Below are 22,466 nucleotides of genomic sequence, written 5' to 3'. Positions count from 1 at the left end.
ACGAGAAATCTGGAAGTTCAAACTTTATTCTAAAGGTAGGGGGAAGTCTTCAAAAAAAGTCTCTGAATCGGGGCGCCTGGGTGGCTCAGTTGGTTAAGCGACTGCCTTCGGCTCAGGTCATGATCCTGGAGTCCCTGGATCGAGTCCCGCATTGGGCTCCCTGCTCGGCGAGGAGCCTGCTTCTCCCTCTAACCCTACCCCCTCTCGTGTACTCTCTCTCTCTCATTCTCGCTCTCTCAAATAAATAAATAAATCTTTAAAAAAAAATGTTTCTGAATAGAACAGGGACATGATCAGAGCTATCCGTTAGGAGGACAACACTGGCAACATGTCACCTCTGTGAAATGAGATAAATGATAAATGATGATGAGGATGATAAACAAATGACAGCTAACATTCTATGTCCAAGCACTGTTCTAAGTGCTTTATGTCTATTAACTTAGTATTCCCAATAAACCTAAGAGGTAGTTCAATTTTCACCCCATTTTACAGTGAGAAAATCAGGCACAAAGATGTAAAGTCAATTCCCTAAGTGACCAGTAAGTGACAGATCTGGGATTCGGTCTGGCAGTCTGACTCCAAAGTTCATGTTCTAATCCATAGGAGGAATGGCAGAAGGGCAGATATGGAAGAATAAGAGAAACAGAGACAGCAAAATAAGTTAGAGAACACCACAATGGTTCAGGAAGAGGTCTCTGGGTCTGACCTCTTCTAACCTCTAGTCACAAACTGGCTACTGGATATCTCCACATACTTGGATGTCCTACAGGTACTTCTAACTTCATGTGCCCCACACAGGCCTCTTCAACCCACAAATCTGCTCCTCCCTCACCCTTCCTCATCTCAGTGAGTACACTACCATCTACTCCGTTTCCCCAACTAGAAACCTGGGATTCACCTACCAACTGTCCTCTCCCTTATCCCTTAGGTTCCTTCCTTGCCTTTTCCTTGTCAGTCTCCTTAGATTCCTTTTATTATGTCTAAAATTGTTGATGTTCCCCATGGTTTTGTCTTGGTTTCTTTTGTTTTAAGGCCACACAATCTCCCTGGGTGATCTCCTCTACTCCCACAGCTTCAGTTACCATTTCTATGCCCCCCACTCTCCCAAACCTTCAAACACAGGCTTCTTTCCTGAGCTCCAGTCCTGCACATCAAGTCCTGCATGTCAATGCCGCCTGCCAGGAACTCAACTTATCCCAAATGGAACTCATTTCCCTGTTTCCCACCCTGCAAATCCTCTGCTGATTTCTATCTTAGCGAATAGCACACCAAAAACCTTATTGCTCAAGTAAGAAATGTGGAAGTTTTCCCTAATTTCTCTTTCACCTCACATATCCAGGCAATCACCATGCTTTATAGTTTTTAATCACCTTATTATTTCTCTTCCCTATTGCTACTGCTACTGCCTTAATTTAGGACTTCTATTTTATCAGGACTCTTTCAGTAGTCTTCCTTGCCTTCATGTTTACCCTCACATCGTACTCCACAGTGTAGCCAAAATGATCTTCGTAAAATGTGGATTTAATTATGTTATTCCTTTCCTTTAAACTCTTAAATTACTGTTACCTATTAAATGTCTTAGGGGATAGTCCACGATTTGGCCCTTGGCCATCTGTATGGCCTTGTCTCCTGTCTGTCCATTCCTCTTTGAATTCTATATTTTGGTTATTATGAATTATTTACCATTCTTTCATATAACAAATATTTATTGAGTTCCTGTAGGCTCTCAAGATATAACAGTGAAACAGAAAGATAAGGTACTTACATTCTCAAACTAACATTTACTTGTGACAGGTAAGCAAGATAAGGCCAGAGAGTGATAATGCTAGGAAGGAAATAAAACAGGTTGGTGTAATGGAGAGTATTGGGACAGACTGCTGTTTCTTTTTTTTAAGATTTATTTATTTATTTTATTTTATTTTATTATTATTATTTTTTAAAGATTTTATTTATTTATTTGACGGAGACAGATATAGCGAGAGAGGGAACACAAGCAGGGGGAGTAGAAGAGGGAGAAGCAGGCTTCCCGCGGAGCAGGGAGCCCGATGTGGGGCTCGATCCCAGGACCCTGGGATCACGACCTGAGCCGAAGGCAGATGCTTAACGACTGAGCCACCCAGGCGCCCCTATTTATTTATTTTAGAGAGAGAGTGTGTGTGCATAGGAGCAGGGAAGAGAGGGAGAGGGAGAGAGAATCTTAAGCAGACTGCAGCAGAGCACAGAGCCTGACATGAGGCTTGATCTCATGACCTGAGCCAAAACCGAGAATCAGACACTCAACTGACTGAGTCACTCAGGCATCCTGGGACAGATTATATCTGATAGGTAGTCAGTGAAGCCTCTTCTTAAGTGATGAAATTCCAGGTAAAATCAAAATGAAGAGATGTTTCTGGAATAAGATATGCTCTCTCACACTTCACACTCTTGATGTATCTAGAACATTCCTTTCTCCAATCTGGTGGCTCTAATCATTTTTCAAGATTCAGATCAAGGGTCATTTCCTTAATTCTTTCCTGACCCTTTTCTCCTTTGTGACTACACAGATTTCTACCACAGCACTCATGCACAGTCTTCAGCATCCAGTGGGTCTTTGTGTTTGATGAAAGAGTGAAATACTTTTGACAGGTCTCTATCATCAGTGATGTGCTGGAGCCAGACTGTTCTGCTTGGGTGAACTTACACTATGGAAACTGGCAAATGTTATAAATCAGACCACTTATTTTTTTCCTTTGGAGAACTGGCTGTTAACAATTTCTCAGCATGCCACCGGGAGCGGTGTACCACAAAATTCTGACCTTTTTGTTTGGCAATTAAATTTATATATGCATGTATATATCTCTTCTTATTTATTTATTTGAGAGAGAAAGAGACAGACAGAGACAGAGAAAGGGAGAAAGAAAGCAAGAAGCAGACTCCCTGCTGAGCGGGGAGCCCAACACGGGGCTCGATCCCAGAACCCTGAGATCATGACCTGAGCTGGTCAGATGCTTAACCGACTGAGCCACCCGGGCGCACCCCCAGAGACAACTTTTGGACTTCTTTTTGCTGAGTATTTCAGTATTCACCTCCCCATCTCTACATACTAACATGCTACATATATTACTACTACTTGATTTTTTAGTTTTAGGCATTATCAATAGACTTCCACAATGGAAGATTTAGCTTCCCTTTCCCCCCCTGCTCCGTCTTTCCATTCCTATCCCTCATTCTTTCAATATTGTTATAGCATAATTTTGATCTATAGTGTTTCTTATGACTACATAAATTCTTTTTCATAGTTGAGTTACACAGTGAACTATGATGCCTTTTCCTTTCGTGTACAACTTTTTAAACAGAGCTCATAATTGTTTTGTGTTTGTTAGATAGTATTCTATGCTATTACTAATTCAACACAAACTTTTAGCCAGTTGTCTAAATCTTTCAAGATGTTTATATGCGTCTGGTATTTTATCACTTTCATCTTCCTGAGTAAGTGCTCTGTGGATTCCACTCTGAGCTAACTGCTCCCTGTATGCTTCATGCAGTTGTTCATAAAGTTGTCATCCTTGGATCTGCCTTCAGTATCATCCTATGGATACTTTTTGCTTTTTTAGAGTTGGATCTCTTGTATCTTACCTCTTTGGTTTACTCTTCATTTTGGTGGAAAACATCAGAAAAGTTTTTGAGACTTTTCCATGGTCACACTTAACCTTTTGCTGGGGTGTAGAATTCTAGGCTGAAATTAGTTTTCCTTCAGAATTTTGAAGGCATTGTTCTATTATCTTCTAGTTCCCATTGTTGCTACTGGTAAGTCCAAAACAAAGCCATTCTGGTTCCTGATTGGTTGTATAGGACCTATTATTTTCTCTTTGTAAGTTTGTAGCATGCTTTATTCTCCAGTGTTCTGAAATTTCAAAATGATGGAGGTTTATTTTTACCCATTGTACTGGGCACTTAGTAGGCCTTTTCATTCTGTAAATTCATATCTCTTAGTTGTGAGACATTTCCCTATATTATTTCTTAAATAATTTCCTCCTCTGATATCTGAACTCTCTTTTTTTACAGAACTCCTTTTCAGATGTTAAACATCCTGAACGGGTCCTCTCATTTCCTTATCTTTTCTCTTCTACGTTCTATCTCTTTGCTCTACTTTCTGGGAAATGTGACATTTATCTTACAATTCTTTTTTATTGGGGTTTTCCTTTTGTTATCATAGTTTTAATTTCCTAGAGTTCTTTTTTTGTTCTTTGAAATAACAGGTTGTTTGAAAGTATTTTTCTCTCCCTGCAGAGTCTCTGTTTCTTCTAAGTAGCTTTCTTTTAACTGTTTGATCTGTGGATCTTTCATGATAGGCTTTCTTTAGACCTCTGGTAATCTTTGATTATCTCTTCATCTTTAGGGGAGGATTCTAAAAAGGCTGATTGGAAGCTCTAAGCACATGAATGGAATTTGTCATCCATAATTTTCACTGCAGGGTGATTTGAGTGGACTGTTAGAAATCTCTGACATAAATCACTTTATGTTTTTTTTCTTGGGCTGGTCAGAATCTCCAGAGAAGATTCTTCCAAACCAGACTGAAGGCTTTATGCCTGGTTGTCAGGGTTTGGGAATCAAGTTGGGAAGGGGGCTTGGGGGAGGACAGATCTTAGTGGCCAATATCCCTGTAGTCTCCAACTTTCCTGGTTTTTAATTATGGTACTTCCTCCTTCAATCCTGTCTATTATCTTCCATGAGTCACTCTTCCTAAAGAGCAAAGGCTTAACCTTTCCCCCTGCCCCTCACTGGCAGCTAGGAGACGTAGTTCAGCTTTCAATGAATTTGCAGTCTTCCCTATCCTTCTTTCCTATCAGTTCCTGGATGGAGAAATCGACAGGTATCAGATCTAGAATCAAGGCTTTAGAATCAGCTCTTTCAGGCTGATCCAGTCTAATGTTTTTCAAAATTTGTTTACAGATCTGCTTCACATCCTCCAGGAAGGCCAAGTGCCCCTTCCCCACTGTATTGCAAACAACTGTGCTTTTATCAGTTTTAAATATTGAGTTTCTGCATAAGATTTATCTTGACAAAAAGTTCACTTTCTAAAAAGTCTGAAGACCATTGCTTTGGTAATATCCTTCCTCTCTTCCACTGCCTATGCTTGCATTTTATACAGGAAAAACCTGAGGTCCATACAGAGTATGAATAATCTTATTAAATATCATTCAAGTCTTCTTATTCCAAGTTCAAACTGTTCATAAACCAAGATTTTAGGATACTCTAAAGTGTCTCAAAATGGGGGAAGAGTCTCCATAACTTGTAACAAAGAAGCTCTCCCTTAAAAATAGTATGTGGCTTAAACGACCACACCTCCTAGTCCCCTGCCTTCTTCGGGGCTGCTCTGGGACACTGAGAAGCAAGATGACCCTTAGACGTTGGTAAGGGTCATTCCAGCACTGCCAGTGGTGCCCTACGGTGGCCATCCCATCAAGCAGCTGATCAAAGCAAGAGAAGGCAGCCTCTCTCAGGACCACAACCGGAATAAGTGTGAGAAAGTTGCTGGAAACGCTTTCAGAAACCATGTCTTAATGGAGCCAAAACCAAGGCCTCAAAGGGCCTAGGCACTGTTCCTTCCTTTGCCTTTTTCCTTTTCTCCCCCTCCTCAAGCTGAGCCCTTTCCGAGGCTGGACTGGCCCCCCAAACCTTCCAGAGATGTCAGGGACCTTGCCTCAAGTGGGCACAGGGGAAACATACCCTTCCTCCACGGTGACTGAGTTCATGAGAAGGCAACTGGTGATAGTCACTCTATTTCTTATGACACAGGATGAACCAATGACTGAGTGCTTAATGGATGACTTCTCTCCAACCTGTGTATCTGGCCCAATGAGGCTCTCAACTCCAATCTGCAAAAGGCAAATATAAAACCTTGTCCATCCATCTCAACCAACTGCAAACCAACCCCTCAGATCCCTTGAGTTGGGGTCTAATGCAATCTTCCCCCAGAGACACTTCAGTAGAGGGACCATCATCCCTCTGCTCCATCCCATCATGGTCACCAGCATGTGATCATATTTTTCAGGGCCACAAGGTCACATAATACCTCTGAGATCAACTCAAACTTACACACTCATGCATTTGTGTATAGATGTGCTCTCTTGAAGAGAGTGCTCAAATCAGGGTAAGAAGAGGGAAAGAGATGGAAAGCTCCTGTGTCTGAGTCCCAAGACCATAATGGATCTTCCTTACAGAATTTGTATGCCTGGGGTCAGCACCTGTCCAGCTTCTTGAGTGTCTGGGCTAGAAGACGGTATTTTATAACCAGAACCCAGTTGGGATTTACCTAGGACTAATGAGTTTCAGGGCTTGAGAACCCCAATCCATCTTCTCAAGGATACACCTCAATGCACCAGAGACTGTCCCATACCTGCCCTGCCCAAGATAGCACTTACCAGGTGTTTGCTGACAATCTGGGCTGATGAATGAATCAGAGATTCTTCTGGACAGAGAACAGACAGCAATTTGGGCACCTTGAGGAAAGAGGTTTGGTCACCAAAGTTAAGAGCAGAAAACACCTGAAAGCATCTTAGGTAGAACTCAATGCCCAGCTAGAGATGCAGGGAGTTTTCAGCCACAGCTTTTCTGTTGGGGTGAGGCAGAGCACGAGGCTGCTATATTTCCCCTAGGACAAGGATCATATATGCAGTAAATTCTAGATGGTCTTATCCTTAGCTTCCTAGCTGAAAATCTCCTCCCTGAAAGTAATGCCACATGCCCCAACTGGGAGGCACTGAGACAAGCCTTCAAGAGGCCTACTAAGGGCAAGGAGCATTCTGAGTCCCGACCATCATCATTCCAGGTTCCTGCTCCCCTCGTAGACCAGTGTGGCCATGCCTAAAGTGAGGGTAGGAGCAATGTCAGACAAATTCTACAATCAGGACAGGTACTGAGAAGGCATCCATGTTCTTCACCAGCCAAATTAAAATGCTGAAGGTGTTCACACTAGACTCTCCAGTATGAGAAAATGGAAAAGGCTACAGATACGGAGAATTTTAGCTCTGGACCCATGAGGAAGGCACAGGTAGTGTGCCTACTGTCATTCTCCAGCATGGACAGAGTGCTGGGCAGAGCATTATGTGTGGTGGCCACACCGGCTGAGGGACACCGTGCCGGGACTGGCCACGCTGGCAGTGTGAAGGCTAATACCTCACCCCTCATCCCCGGGATCTCCTTCCTTCATTACACTTCACCCACGGCCACTCAGGCCTCGCTGCTGCACGGGCCCTGCTGGTGCTTCAGAGCACACGTCCCTAGCCCAGGCATCCATGCGCGTGCTTTCAGACCAGCCTCACAGACTGTAGTCAGAGAACTGAAAAATGAGACCTGAAAGTCAAATTAAGGAAGGTTTCTAATAACTCTGACCCTAAATTGGGGCTAACTTTACTGAAGACTGCCCTGGGTAAATGTGAGACTAGTTATGATTTCTCATAAACTCTCTGGCTTGGATGCTCTTGGATCTATAACCAACCCAGGGTAAAGCCAGCTTGAGGTCTGGGGCTGGGGCTAAACCCATCATATAGTGTGGGTCCTCAAGGTTTCTGAGCCAGGTTTTCTTCAGGGACTACATTCCAATCCCGATTTTCAACAGTATCTTTTATCATTCTACTTGACCTTCTCCCTTCACTCCCCAGCTTGTACCTGCACTGACAGTTTCCACAGAGTTCTACCAGAAACCATGTCAAGAGCTAATCTCTTCATCCTCTCATCTCTGTTGTCCTTGCATGCCACCCCAGTGTAGTTCCCTCAGTCACCTATCTTTTCTTCTTCTCATCTCAACCCTTTACTGCTCTGCCTCCTTTTCACGGTCTCATCATCCCTCCCTCCCTAAAGCCTTCCTCCTGGGCCTGCTACACCGTAAAGAGCTCCTCTACATCCTCAGTCTCTTCACTGTCTCCTCACTCCATCCCCTTTTAACTAAAACCTGGCCTATCCTTTTGAGCACTGCTTCCCCTTCAACAGAAGCTGCTCATTCTCCGTATCTCACAAACCTCAGGGTTAAAAGGAGGGGTAGCTCTCTAATGCTGTTTCCAGACACTTCCCTCTCATAGATATTCCTTCTTTGAGGCTCTACCATCTGACTATACTCTGTTCCTTTACCTTCTTAGGAAAGCCTCCTCTCTGTGCCTATGTTTACTTCATCACAGTAATGATTACACAGTATTTATCTGCTTGTTTATGAAGTACTGCAAATCTCCTCATGCCCAGCAGAACAGGAGAAAGCTGCTGAACCCAGAGGCCAAAAGTTAGCCTTCCTGGGGATCTTAGCCCTTTTTTGGAGCCACAGAGGCTCTACCTCTATGGACTAGGCCCACTACTTCCCCTTTTGCTGTACCTGGGTGCCCACCCCAGTGGTATCCCCGGACATGCCAGGTCTTGCTCAACCTTGGGAATGAGAGGGATTCTAAACAAGTCACTGGGTACTTAATGAAGAAATAAGACAAAAGGCTCAGTCTGTTTCTCGGACAGGGAGCTCCCATGATTTCTCTTCTAAACCCATCCTCTTACCTGTCTGTTTGCTTCCATGTAGAGTCCCAGGGTGCTTACTCGAGAGCAGAGCCCCTCTTTCATGATATGGACATAGCAGCGCACCTGTGATTTGGACAAGTCTTCCCACCTGTCTCCTCGACAGATATTCCAGCAGGCATCATAGGGAGCAAAGGTCAGTGTACTGCCTTCTTTTATAAAACTGAAAATATCTTCAGAATAAACAGAAGAAATAGAGACTCAGTCACATTTTGAAAGAGGGTACAGCTCACACCTCTCTCCTTGGAACTTACCCATACAACATGAACCCTGGGGACACCCCATTAAAACCTTAAAGACTAAGTGAAATTCAAAGAGGCAATGTGCTTTCCTGAACATCTGAAATATTGTATGATACAAAAATGATTAAAAAAGAGGTCCTAAAAGCAAGTTTGACCAAAAATCAAGTACTACTAAGGACAATAAAATAGAGGACTCTTGTAAATCATGACCTAAAGCAAGCAAGGGTCTAGGCTTTAGTGACCAGCCATGTTGGCTTTGTGCTGCTGGCCTCTATTACCATATCTGGTAGTTGTGCTATGACAGAAATAGTCTAGGACTTGAAGCCAGAGTTATCTGGGCCCCAGTTTTTTCAATTCTTAAAACAACCATGTGAGATCTTTTATTGTATGATAAGAAAACTGGGGCTCAGGGGACTGAGTAACCTGCCTCAGGTCACAGAGCTAGTAAGAGGCAGAGTCAGATTTCAAACCGAGGTCTGTCTGATGCCAAGTCCTGATATCTTAACCATCATGCTGTACTGCCTCCATTTATTCATTTGATAAATATTTTTTTGGAACACCTACTATGAACCCAGGACTGGCCAGGGACTAGGCAGGGATATGAGAGCAAACAAGACAGACCTCTCCCCAACATCTTGGAAAGAAGGTAGTCTGGTAGGCCTCTGTTTGAACTGTAATAGTATACTCCTTTACCTTTCTTCCTTTACAGAAGAGGCTGAATTTAGTCAGGAGTAGGGCTGCCCAGAGCCTAGAGAACAGGGGAACTGAGAAGTGGGAGGCAGAGTTTACTCAAAACAGTCTAGTGAGAAACACAGCCAAACCAGGGCTATGAACCAGAGAATGGACTTGAGGCATGATTAGCCAATCCTTGAAGAGCATAGTGACAGAATCTGCTTGAGCAAGCCTACCCAGAGCTCAGGGAATGGTGTCAGCTACCCTGTCTTGCCCGGTGGTTAGACAAGAAGCTGTTGCCTTGTTGGCTAGCTACTCTTTCCAAAGGTGCTGCTACCCCTATCTTACTGCAGCAACCCAAGCACTGACCTAAGGACTTCAGCTCCTTTTTCTTTAGATCCTCCTCTTTTTCTTCTTGTCCTTGTTGTGAGGAAGCTGAGGAGAACTGTTTTCTTATTAGGTATGGAATCAGTTCACTCCGGACGGAAGTGATTGACCTAGGAAGAAAGAGTGGTCAAATATGAGAAATCCGACTGTCTGGATGCTCTGGGATCAAAAACTCTGCATCCAAGGAAAAGCCAAATTCCTTCCTGTCATGCCACCTTGGGACTGACAGGGATCAAAAGTGGCCTGGATTTGGTAGTTCTGGAGAAGTGGAGGATCTAAGTTCTCTATCAGCTTCAGGCTGGAGGTGGGAGGGTAGTGCATTAAATCCAAGAATTTATGCAGAAAACAGTCTTTTACAACATCCAATTTACATGGTGTGTATGCACAAGTATTTGTGTGTGTGAGTATATTTTAACATGGTGCCTTGACTCTTAAGTGGCAATAACCTATTTGAAGGAAGAATGCTCCAGTCTTGAAAAAAGTTGTTTATTTTTTTTCAAAGATTTATCTATTTATTTTAGAGAGAGAGGAGGGGCAGAGGGAGAGGGGGAGAATCTCAAGCAGACTTCTTGCTGAGCACGGACCCCACGCAGGGCTGATCCCAGGACCCTGAGATCATGAACCGAGCCGAAACCAAGAGTCGGATGCGCAACTGAATGAGCCACCCAGGCGCCCTGAAAAAAGTTGTTTAAAAACATTAAAAATTTTTCTCTATAAAGGACTTGCATATCTTCTGTTAGATTAATCCTAAGTATCTTACACTGTTTGTTGGTATTATAAATGGTGTCTTTTAAACAATTATTTTCTTCTTGTTGGTTTGTAGAAATTTAATTTACTCTGTATTTTAATCTTGTAGCCGATTGCCTCGCTAAACAATTTTACTAATTCTAATAATTTATCTGTACATTCTGACAATCATACCAACTTTGAAAACAACACTTTTTTTTCTTCCTAATTCCTGTAACAGGGAAGAAGGGACCCAATCCTTAATACAGTGAGTATGCTTTTGAAATAAAAGCACAGAAGGGTGAGAGACCAGCACAAGATTTTTAGTTTTCTCTCTCAAGCTGTGACCTTTTCAGAATTTTAAATCACTAATTAATTTATTTAGGATTTAACAAGCATCTATTATTATGCCAATTACTGTGCTAGGCCTTGGAAATATACTGTTTCCGACTTCAAAGAATTCATAATCCAGTGGACAGTAGCCTGATCCAGGATTTAAGGAAGAGGGTAGAAGGAGATGAGTCTGATCAGGTAGGCAAGGGAGCCAAATCATAGAAGCCTTCTGTGGCAGTCTCTAATTTGGACTGAGAAGCTAGTGGGGTTTTTAAGCAGGAAAGTGACATTGATCAGTTTTATTTCTTTGTAAGAGAATTCTGGTAGCAGTGGCAATAGGCCTGATATAAGGAGAATGAAGACAGGGAGACCAGTTACAAGACTCTTAAAGATGAGATAATGTGGCCCGAGAGAGAGAGAGAGAGAGAGAGAGAGAGAGAGAGGGAGAGAGAGAGAGAGAGGGGTTAATGTATAAGCAGCCCTATAAACCCCACTGCTGCTGCCTACTTCACGCCCCCTCCCCCACCCCCATTCAAAGAAGCTCTGTAGGCTGACAGGGGACCACACAGAAGGAGTGTTGATAGGAAGGCAAGACAGAGGCAGAGGCTGAGGAGGGTAAGCAAAATTATGAACCCTGGAGCTACACAGTTCATGGTTTTTGTCATTTTTAAAGGATCAAGTCAGACATCTTTGAAAAATTCTGTGTAAGCTGGAAGCTCTTGTATTGAATTTCAATGTGATTTTTCTCCTGATCCTTTGATGGAGATTAAAAATTTCCATATGAATACAAAGAATGAAACAACACTTACTCTTAGCTCTTTTTCTCCCCTTTTAAGGCACCACACCAGTGTGGATAGCAAATGTTCCTTGGCCCCCTCTGGTGGAAAACAAGTCAGTTCCCTTTGAAGGAATGACAAAGCATGGACAGCTGGGGGATTTCAGAGCCATGATATTTACATTACGGGCCAAACAGAACCGTCACTGTAGAAGCAAGTAAACAAGCCTTGGCACACAGCCCCTTAGGGCCGAGCTCTTTAAGGAGATCAGACAGTGATTTAAAGAGAGGACATGAAGCAGTCCTGCCAGGTCCCACCTGCTTCTGCTGGCACTCAGCATCAGGTCAGTTCCCATAATGCAGTTAGCTCAGCAGCATTACAGAGGACAAAATTACTCTTCTTGCTTCCTACTCAAAGTAGAGGCAGCTCAATGCTATGCCAAGAAGTGGAATAGGCCACTGTGAACCTTTGTGAACATCCTGACCTTGGGGCCTAAGATAAGCAGCTGGATTTATTGCCCTGGGCCTGGGCAACCTCACTTTTCCCCTTCCCTCTTATACACAGCCTTCCAGAAACACCTGCCTCATCTCATGAATTATAAGCTTCTAAGAAATAAGAAATCACAAAGGAGAACAATAGATTTTGACCATTAGCTATCAACAAACAACTCCACCAAATTAAAGACAAAATAATTCCTACAAATAGAACAAAAGATTAATATCCTAAATAGATATGTGTTCAAAAGATATTTTTAAAAGAAATAAAAATTAAAACAAGATGCAATTTCTCCCCCAATCAAATCAGCAGATTTAAAAAAAAAAAAAATTTTTTTAGGGGTGCCTGGGTGGCTCAGTTGGTAACCTTTCCGCTCAAGTCATGGCCTCAGGGCCCCCCTCCCCCCATCGGGCACCCTCCTGGGATCATGACCTGAGCCCAAGGCAGATGCTTAATCGACTGAGCCACCCAGGCACCAAATAAATTAAATCTTTAATTTTTTTTTTTTAAAGATTTTATTTATTCACTTGACAGAGAGAGAGAGCAGGAACACAAGCAGAGGGAGTAGGAGAGGGAGAAGCAGGCTTCCCACCGAGCAGGGAGCCCGATGCGGGGCTCGATCCCAGGACCCTGGGACCATGACCTGAGCCGAAGGCAGACGCTTAACGACTGAGCCACCCAGGCGCCCCTAAATCTTTAAATTTTTTAAAAGATTTTATTTATTTGAGAATGAGTGAAGGGGGGAGTGTGGTGGGGGAGGGGAGGACCAGAGGGGAAAGGAGAGGGAAGAGCAGACTCTGCATTGTGCCCAGGAGCCCGACGTGGGGCTCAATCCCAGGGCCCTGAGATCACGACCTGAGCTGAAACCAAGATTCAGATGCTCAACTGACTAAGTCACCCAGCTGCCCCTCAAATTAGCAGATTTAAAATAATTCTCATTACTGATAGGATGCTTTGAGACAGTTACTCTCATACAGTAGGAGTCAGAGTATAAACTGGTAAAATCTTTTCTGAAAAGTAACTGGCAATACATAGAAAAGGTGTTCAAGATATTCATATTATTTCACCCTGTAATTCTATATCTATAAACCTATCCAAGGAAAACATATTATGCTCAATAAATATTTGCTGAAATGAATGAAAGAATCAGATTATAAAAAGCATCTGAGGGGCGCCTGGGTGGCACAATTGGTTGAGTGCCCCACTCTTGGTTTTGGCTCACGTCATGATCTTGGGGTTGAGCCCCATGTCGGGCTCCGCGCTGGGTGTGGAGTCTGCTTGGGATTCTTTCTCCCTCTCCCCGGCTCCCCTCCTGCTTGTGCTCTCTCTCTAAAATAAATAAGTAAATCTTAAAAAAAAAAAGGATTTTTGGGGAAAAAAAATATTCCTCTTAATGTTATTTATAAAAATAGAGAACAACCAAATATTCAACAATGGAATAATAATAATAATACATCTATGTAATACAGTATCATATAGGCAAAACTCTGATTGTAAAGAACGTTTTAATGACAGGATAATGCTCATGAAATAGTACTGAATAAAGAAAATGAAATGCTCATGAAATACTGAAGAAAAAACAAGTTATTTTTACAGTATGATTTCAAGTATGTATATGTATATATAAAAATAAAATAATGGAAAGAAATACACTAAGATGCTCTCAGTTATCACACAGTAGAATTATGGGTAATATTTTCTTTTTATATTTTTTGAATTTTCCAAATTCCACAGTCATTAGCCATTCCTTATTTCTTCTTCCCTTACCTTCTGTGGCATCACTCTCTTGATCTGTTCCTATTTCTGATACCTGTTTCCCCTAAAATATTGGATGTTTCTTAGTATTTTTCTTTTTGCCTATGATTTTTCTCATGTTATTTATCTCCCTGAGACAGATCATCACTTAGTGGCTTCTTTGCTGCTCATTCCCAAATGTGGACCCACAGCCAAGACCTCTCTCCTTTACTTTATTTTTTTATTTGACAGAGAGAGACACAGCGAGAGAGGGAACACAAGCAGGGAGAGAGGGAGAGGGAGAAGCAGGCCTCCCGCTGAGCAGGGAGCCTGATGCGAGGCTCAATCCCAGGACCCTGGGACCATGACCTGAGCTGAAGGCAGACGCTTAACGACTGAGCCACCCAGGTGCCCGTCTCTCCTTTACTTTATTTTTATTTATTTATTAAAATATTTTATTTATTTATTTGACACACAGAGAGAGACATCTAGAGAGGGAACACAAGCAGGGGGAGCAGGAGAGGGAGAAGCAGGCTTCCCACTGAGCAGGGAGCCTGATGTGGGGCTCCATCTCAGGACCCTGGGATCATGACCTGAGCCGAAGGCAGACGCTTAACTGACTAAGCCACCCAGGTGTCCCTCTCCTTTACTTTAGTCTCACATTTCCAACTGTTGGATGGACCCTACCATTTAGATGACCCACAGATACCTTAAACTCAGTGTCTAAAACTGAACCCATCATCATTTTCCCAAACCTCCCCTCACCAACACCGGTTATCTTGCTTAGTGATATGAAGATTCATTTAGTCACCCAAGCAAGAAATCTAATAATCACCTTCTTCCTTCACTCTTCACATAACCATCCACCAAACACTGCTGATTTTTATGCCCTAAAAACCATCAACTTCTCTGTCTCTATTGCCACAGCTTAGTCTAAGCCACTGTCGTCATCTGTTTGGATTCCTTCAATTGCTTTTATTTTTTAAAAGATTTTATTTATTTATTTGACAGAGAGACACAGGGAGAGAGGGAACACAAGCAGGGCAAGTGGGAGAGGGAGGGAGCCCGATGCGGGGCTTGATCCCAGGACCCTGGGATCATGACCTGAGCCGAACGCAGACGCTCAAGGACTGAGCCACCCAGGCGCCCCTCTTTCAACTGCTTTTAATTGGTCTTCCTTCCGGGGCGCCTGGGTGGCTCAGTCGTTAAGCATCTGCCTTCAGCTCAGGTCATGATCCCAGGGTCCTGGGATCGAGCCCCACATCGGGCTCCCTGCTCGGCGGGAAGCCTGCTTCTCCCTCTCTCACTCCCCCTGCTTGTGTTCCCTCTCTCGCTGTGCCTCTCTCTGTCAAATAAATAAATAAAATCTTTAAAAAAAAAAAAAAATTATTGGTCTTCCTTCCTCCAGTCTTCCCTCTTGAAATCTGTCCTTCATATTGTAGACAGAATACTCTCTCTAAAGTATAATCTGATCATGGGTCTTATTCCTTCTATCTACCCCTCTATATTGTGGTTTTTCTCAAGTACAAATCTGATCTTTTTTTTTTTTTTTTAAGATTATTTATTTATTTATTTAACAGAGATAGAGAGAGCACAAGTAGGCAGAGCAGCAGACAGAGGGAGAGGGAGAAGCAGGCTCTCCGCCGAGCAGGGAACCCGATGTGGGGCTCGATCCCAGGGCCCTGGGATCATGACCTGAGCCGAAGGCAGCCGCTTAACCAACTGAGCCACCCAGGCGCCCCTACAAATCTGATCTTATCTCCTTAAATTTAATTCTCAGGATAGTGGTTACTTTTGTGTGTTGTGGGGGATAGTTACTGTCTGGTAGGTAGCATGAGGAGAGATCCTGGAAATCTGCTAATGTTCTGTTTCTTGACTAGAATAGTAGTTACAAGGGTGTGTTCACTTTGTGAAAATTTATTGAGCCGTAAGACTGCTCTCAAATACCATTTCTCCTTGAAAGCCTTTCATAACACTTCTAGCTTCTGAATGCTCACAGCAAAGACAATTATATACTGCTTTTTAATCCATATCATTTTTGAGTGTTATGCTAGGAAATTAATAGACATCATCTCAAATTCTTATAGCAATCCTCATGGTAGGTATTATTGTCCTTATTTTATAAGTGAGGTAATTAGAGCTAAGAAAGATTAATTATCTTTCTTAAGGTTAATACAGCTTTTATACTTGGCAGAGCTGAAACTTACTCCATATCTATCCCAAAGCCCATGACTCTTTCCACTATACCATCCACTATACCATGGTAACTAGTACCCTATTTACTGTAACCATAGTACTTTCCACAGGATTTATAATTTTTTGCTTATTGTCTCTACAGATAGACATGAAGGAAGTGCTAAATAAATATTTATTTGAGTAAGTGAATGAGTAAATGTGTAAATGACTGTCATCCCTCTAGGCCAGACAGCTGCCAATAATTTCTTCTTCTGATTTTTGGACACAGAAAGTAGAGCTTTCCTGATCTGGCATTGTAATGAACTCCAAATACGTTTTTATATTATTAATATTACTACCATTAAAAATCCAACCTTTGAAAAAACATATGATTATCAGTTCTACTGAAATCTGGTATTTTTAGCATTTTGCCTTGGTCTCTGATCAGGTCCTCCTTGTGGCTACAAGCTTCCAGGGAAGGCCTAAAAATGATGTCCATGACAAAGGGAAACATTTGGCTTCTTTTGCATTCTGGCTTTTCTGTCTTTGTAAGCAAATCACAAGAGCAAATCCTCTAAATGTCTTCCACTTCAAGTCAGTCCTTCAAAATATTAGTTAGGAAAGAGGTAGAACAGGAAACTCAAGTCTGCAGAGCAGAATATTAAGGACTTGGGTTTTCTTGCCTCTTCTCTCAGCTCTCGCAGCAGAGCTGTAATTGGGAGGATAAGGTGATTGCTAAGTTAACTCTGCTTTGTTTTCAGGTTTTTTTTTCCTTCAAAGTAAATAGATACAATATGGAATAGTAAACAGGAAATTATTTTAGATTAAAAGGCACTGACTTTTTTTTTAAAGTATTTTATTTCTTTATCTGAGAGAGAGAGAGAGCACAGAGGGAGAGGGAGAGGGAGAAGCAGGCTTCCCCCTGAGCAGGGAGCCCGATGAGGGGCTTGGTCCTGGGATCATGACCTGAGCCGAAGGCAGACACTTAACCGACTGAGCCACCCAGGCACCCCTAAAAGGTACTGACTTTAAAGCTAGGTATTTGGCATACAGTATCCTGTGATACCATTTTCCTTTAAACAAAAATACTGAAAACGGCTATGAGAATAAATTTTCAATGTTGGTGCTTATGGCTTGAGAAAGAAAAACATGTTCACATCTTACAGGCTGGAGAGATTGTTTAGGCTTATGTCAATCCCATAAAAATATATTTGGGTATTTATTAAATGTCTGTTGCTTTGAGTTTTTAAAAAATTATGTTAAGTCCAACTCATTTTTTAAAAATTTAAAAACAATTCTTTTGAAATGTGATGTATATTTAATAAAATACATATATTTTCAATGTGCCGTATGATGAGTTTTGTCAAATGTATACCACTGTAACCACTACTCCCAATCAAGATATGGAGTATTTTCATCAACCCCCCAAATTCCCTTATGCTTTCATTATACTATTATACTACTCTACTCTACTCTAACACTACTTACCATATTTTATTGTAATAATTTGTTTAACCTGTCCCCCTCACTCTAAACTGTGAGGAACCTGAAGCAGAAACTCCATGTTTTTATCTTTACCACCTAGGAACACAGTGCCTGAGTAGGTGATCAATTAAAAGTTAATTCGAGTTCTTACTGTGCACCAACTGCTGCTCTCAGCTCTTTTTTTAATTTGATTTTTATTTTTTAAAGTGGGTGTGGAGCCCAACACAGGGCTTGAACTCATGATCCTGAGATCAAGGCTTGAGCTGAGATCAAGAGTTGGACACTTAACCAACTGAGCCACCGAGGCTCTCCTGCTCTCAGTTCTTTTTTTTTTTTTAAAGGTTTTATTTATTTATTTGACAGAGAGAGACACAGGGAGAGAGGGAACACAAGCAGGGGGAGTGGGAGAGGGAGAAGCAGGCTTCCCGCCGAGCAGGGAGCCCGATGCGGGGCTTGATCCCAGGACCCTGGGATCATGACCTGAGCCGAAGGCAGTTGCTTAACGACTGAGCCACCCAGGCGCCCCTCCTGCTCTCAGTTCTTTACAAGTATTTTCAACAACAATCATATGGGCCAGGTACTATTATCCCTAATTTTCAGATGAGAAAAGTGAGGTTCAGAAAAGTGGACATCCATCCAAGTTCACACAGCTCAGTTACTAAACTTCTCTTGTCAAAGAAAGTGCAGGTTTTCTTTTCTCTACAGCTTTCTCTATAGCTTTTCTACTTGGTCAACTATAGAAACCCTCATCTCTTCTTCCACTACTGATGTTACTGATCTATCTATCACATTACTTCTGCTGTCTGAACTATCATCACATCTCTTCCCATCCCATTCACCAAGCATATATCGAATGCATTAGCAATCCAGGTAGGTATCTAATCTCAAAAGAATTTGGGTGGAAGACATTAACATGTAAACAACTGAAAAACAACACCGCCCCCCCCCAAACACAGGGCAAAAATGTTGACTTTCACAAGTGAAAGACAGCAGGAGATTGCTAAAGTGTCCTTTCTTGAAGCTGTGCCTACTAGGTTTACCTCTTGCCTTCCATCCCTCAAGGAGTCATCATTTCATAACCAGATAATTATAAGCTTCCTACTTACCTTGAAGGAGTCTCTTTCCCATCCAGCATGGTCTATGTTCTCCTGCCAGGTTGTACCACAGCTCATTCCAAAAGGGACTATTCTGTTTGAAGATCCGTATCTCCCTGTTAAGCTTTCAAAGCCTTCTACATGCTGCCCCCACCAACCTATTCAGGCCCATCTCCCACAACTTTGAGACAAGACCTCCACTATTCCATCCAGCTACGAATAAAGAATCTCTCGAGTACCATTCTAATTTGTCCTGTTGTACCTTTATACTTTTCCTAACACATTGAAATTTATCATTTTTCAATATAATGCCTTTAGTCCCAGTGACTCTGACAGGTAGATGGGGCGGGGTGGGGGGGGTAGGAATGAAGAGATAAGGGTCTCTTTAACTGATCCTGAGATGGGGAGGTAGTTTGAGCTGAGGCTCTGTATCATTCTCTATTGCAGCAGGCTCTGGGAAAGTCCCATTTGGCAGAGCTTCTGGCCACGAGCCACAGAATCACCAAATTAAGGCTTGTCCTCAAGGCACATACCACTGCGCTACACGTGCCAGGTGTGGGAACAGCTACCTGGTGGCCTAATGAGTTACAAAGGAGCTATAGCAGCTAGGATGAGGCTAGCTCTGGGGCAAAACTGTCTACATATCCAGCCACCAAAAGCTAAAATCCCATTTGGTAGTACTAAGGAGCATGTTAGTTTTTTGTTTTTTGTTTTTTAAGGTGTGATAATGGCATTGAGGTATTTGTTTAAAAGATAAAAAGACTTTATATTTTACAGATACATATGCAGATATTTATAGATAATAACAACTGAAATAATTACAGATGAAATTACATCAAAATGACTTGCTTTAAAAATAATCTGGCATGACAGTGGAGAGATGGGTGGTGGCACATATAAAACAAGAGTGGCCACGAACTGATACTTGTCGAAACTGTGCGATGGATACGGGGAGTTCATGACGTTACTTTCTCTACTTTTGGCTTTGTGTGAAGTTTGCCCTAGTAAGTAGTTAAAAAAAAAAAAAATTTCTACCACTACTGCATTCTCTCCCAACACATCACAGGGCCTACTTCACAGGGCTTCATTTTCACTTGAGAATAAAAAACATGCCCTTAAAGGCCAAGAGTTAACTTCATTTTCTTTTTTTAAAGTTTTAATTTATTTATTCATGAGACACAGAGAGAGAGAGAGAGAGAGAGAGGCAGAGGGAGAAGCCGGCTCCCTGCGGAGCAGGGAGCCTGACGCAGGACTCAATCCCAGGACCCCGGGATCATGACCCGAGCCTAAGGCAGACGCTTAACCATCTGAGTCACCCAGGTACCCTGAGTTAACTTCATTTGTGGAATACAGATAGCCCGGACTGGTGACTGGAAAAGACTGAATTACTGTCTAATCTTGGCGTAAGTTTCCTTGCTATTTAAAAAGCAAAGTCTCTGCAATCTACCCTGGAGCTTAGGCTGCAAATTTCCTGAAGGCAGGGCCCATGTCTGCTTATTTACCATTGATCCTGCAGTTGACCTAGCACAATGCCTGCCTCATCACAGGCACTTAATAAATATTTGTTGACTGAACGATAAAACAGAATAGTAAGTCAGAGGGGAGCAGGGCAACAGGGTGTCCTAGGGTAGGGAAATAGAGAAATAATCCTTGGAAAAGTTTTCCAGGAGTCCAAATGATTTTTTACCATTGGTTCTACACGGGTCTCCTGGGGGGTGGGGAGGTTTAGCAGGTGTAGTCAAGGGTGAGGGTTAGGATGTTACAAGAAATAGACTGGGCACAAAGGAACACTTCCTCTTCCCCTATTATAATATTCCTGTATATATCCAAGTCTATCAGCCAAAGCCATGCTCTAGCATTTAAACTCAGGTTCTCAGACTCTCTTCCTCAGCTGGCCTGAGGAACTTGCTGCTGCCGCACCAGCCTACTTGCTTTCCAGTCCATCAGTGCTACTCAAGGTAGAAACTTACTCAGCAGCCGTCAAGGGAGACTAGCTGCTCCTCTTCCTAACCACGCAGTTATTAAATCTTTTCCTACCTGTTCCTCTGAGGACTCTAATTGCATTTACTATAAAAAAATCCTTGAGATCAACCTCAGAGGAGGTTTTTTCTCTGGAAACCCAAGTCCTGGGATCTGTCAGACAGATCTGTGGAAAGTATTTAAGGTTCACAATTCTATTCTCAAAGAAAATCAGAGAAAGTATCAAATTTTGTTTCTCTGCATTCATGAAAGACCACTCAGTGAAGTGGACTTTTCCAAAATTGGGGGGAAACTTTTTTCTCCCTCTTCTTGGGTAAGTTTACTCTGAACCTTTGCTAAGAGGGCCCACCTATAGGATAATTGCCTAGGGGAAGAACACCTGCTTGGAAACAAAATAGCACTAGAGCTAGGGAGCTCAACGTTGCAGAAGGAAGTAAGAAGAGCCTGGAACTGTGCAGAAAGAGGCATCATAGGTTACTATTAGTTTTACAAAAATATTTTGTTGGTTTATTATAACACAGGCCCCAAAAATACAAGCAGGGAACTCTGTGATACAGACAAAATAAGAGTATTTAGATAACACGATTTCATTTTTTTTTAAAACAAAGGCAAGAATCAACTTATTTATATGAACCAGCTATCTAACATTATCAAGGTTTAAAACTGTTAAATAAGAACCAAGGTAGTTTAAACACTGTGAGTTTGACTCCACCTCCCTCTTTCTTACTTATTTTCCATTAGGAAGTCCACAACGTATTTTTTCAAGCAGTAGAGATGGGCGTCCACAAGGCCTGTGTGGAAATGTATTCTAGGGTGCCTGCAAAAACAATAAGAGAGAAGGGTCTCACAATCAAGTAACATGGGTTCTATCCTATTATTAGGTAGTAGGCATTAAAAAGTTTATAAGGGTCAAAGCCATGATCCCCACTGGTCTCCTACTGTGGGAGACCAAGATGATGGATACCAGTTCTGATCCTACCACAGAAAAGGCCTTCTTTTTATAGAAACCCTACCTCACACTTTATCAGGCCTTTAGGTGAACCATCAAATCACTGAGAAGTCATCTTCTTCTATTCTATTACAAACTCCTACTCACATTTTTTTTTTTAAAAGATTTATTTATTTTAGAGACAGAGAGAGAGCATGAGAGCACGAGCAGGGGGAAGGGCAGAGCGAGAGAATCCTGAAGCAGACTCCCCGCTGAGTGTAGAGCATAACACGGGTCTTGATCCCAGGACCCTGAGATCATGACCTGAACCAAAATCAAGAGTAGGCCGCTTAACTGACTGAGCCACCCAGGTGCCCCTCACAGTTCTTATAACTAACATTTTCCTGCTTTTACTCCAACTGCCCTACTTCCTGCAGATCATACTTCAGCCATGCTTTCCTCCAGGATTTGGCATGTATTATTAGTCCATTTTCATAGAAAATGAAGTAAAAATCTATGAATACTCACTAACTCCCTACTCTCATGTATTCATCAGACTTTCCCCTGATATACTTCCTCCAGGAAACCTTCACTGACAACCCAAGTTTATGCTCCCACAGCACTGGGTGCCCACCTCTATCAGATAAGTTATCGTCCAGTAAGTAATAGCCTACTTACTTGGCTCTTTCTCCTGCTAGACTGGGAGTTCCCTGAAGGCAGAGATTTATCTTTATAGCCTTAGCACTTAGCATTATACCTCACACAGAGAATATGTTTAATAAATAGCTGTTGAATAAACAAACGAATGAATTAGGTCAAATTAAAGCTCTGCTGAGTTGCTGTATATTTTAGTTTGCCATTTTGATTTTAGCCTTAAGAAATGCCATGCTTAGGGGCGCCTGGG

The 22,466-nt window shown here is 42.3% G+C and overlaps 1 protein-coding gene and 1 long non-coding RNA gene across 8 annotated transcripts in view; one reads left to right on the top strand and one right to left on the bottom strand.

The window, feature by feature from the left end:
• LOC144381934 (uncharacterized) overlaps window positions 1-22,466 on the top strand; it is a 648,393-nt gene that overhangs the window by 43,819 nt on the left and 582,108 nt on the right. The gene's annotated exons all lie outside the window — the stretch shown is intronic.
• Window positions 1-22,466, bottom strand: part of EIF2B3 (eukaryotic translation initiation factor 2B subunit gamma) — a 128,756-nt gene that overhangs the window by 19,974 nt on the left and 86,316 nt on the right. For 5 of the 6 annotated variants that reach the window (XM_078073216.1, XM_078073218.1, XM_078073217.1 and 2 more), the window contains 5 exons: window positions 21,362-21,451; window positions 9,819-9,946; window positions 8,518-8,708; window positions 6,405-6,482; window positions 5,710-5,858 (listed from right to left, as the gene is read on the bottom strand). In XM_078073216.1, coding sequence (XP_077929342.1) covers window positions 5,710-5,858; window positions 6,405-6,482; window positions 8,518-8,708; window positions 9,819-9,946; window positions 21,362-21,451 — 636 coding nt within the window. The remainder of the gene's footprint in view (window positions 1-5,709; window positions 5,859-6,404; window positions 6,483-8,517; window positions 8,709-9,818; window positions 9,947-21,361; window positions 21,452-22,466) is intronic. The other variant, XM_078073221.1, reaches the window with a different exon arrangement.

Source organism: Halichoerus grypus, chromosome 5 (assembly GCF_964656455.1).
Source record: "Halichoerus grypus chromosome 5, mHalGry1.hap1.1, whole genome shotgun sequence".
Lineage (NCBI taxonomy): Eukaryota > Metazoa > Chordata > Mammalia > Carnivora > Phocidae > Halichoerus > Halichoerus grypus.
The sequence above is the reverse complement of the archived record's forward strand: the minus strand, read 5'-3'. Positions and strand labels throughout refer to the sequence as shown.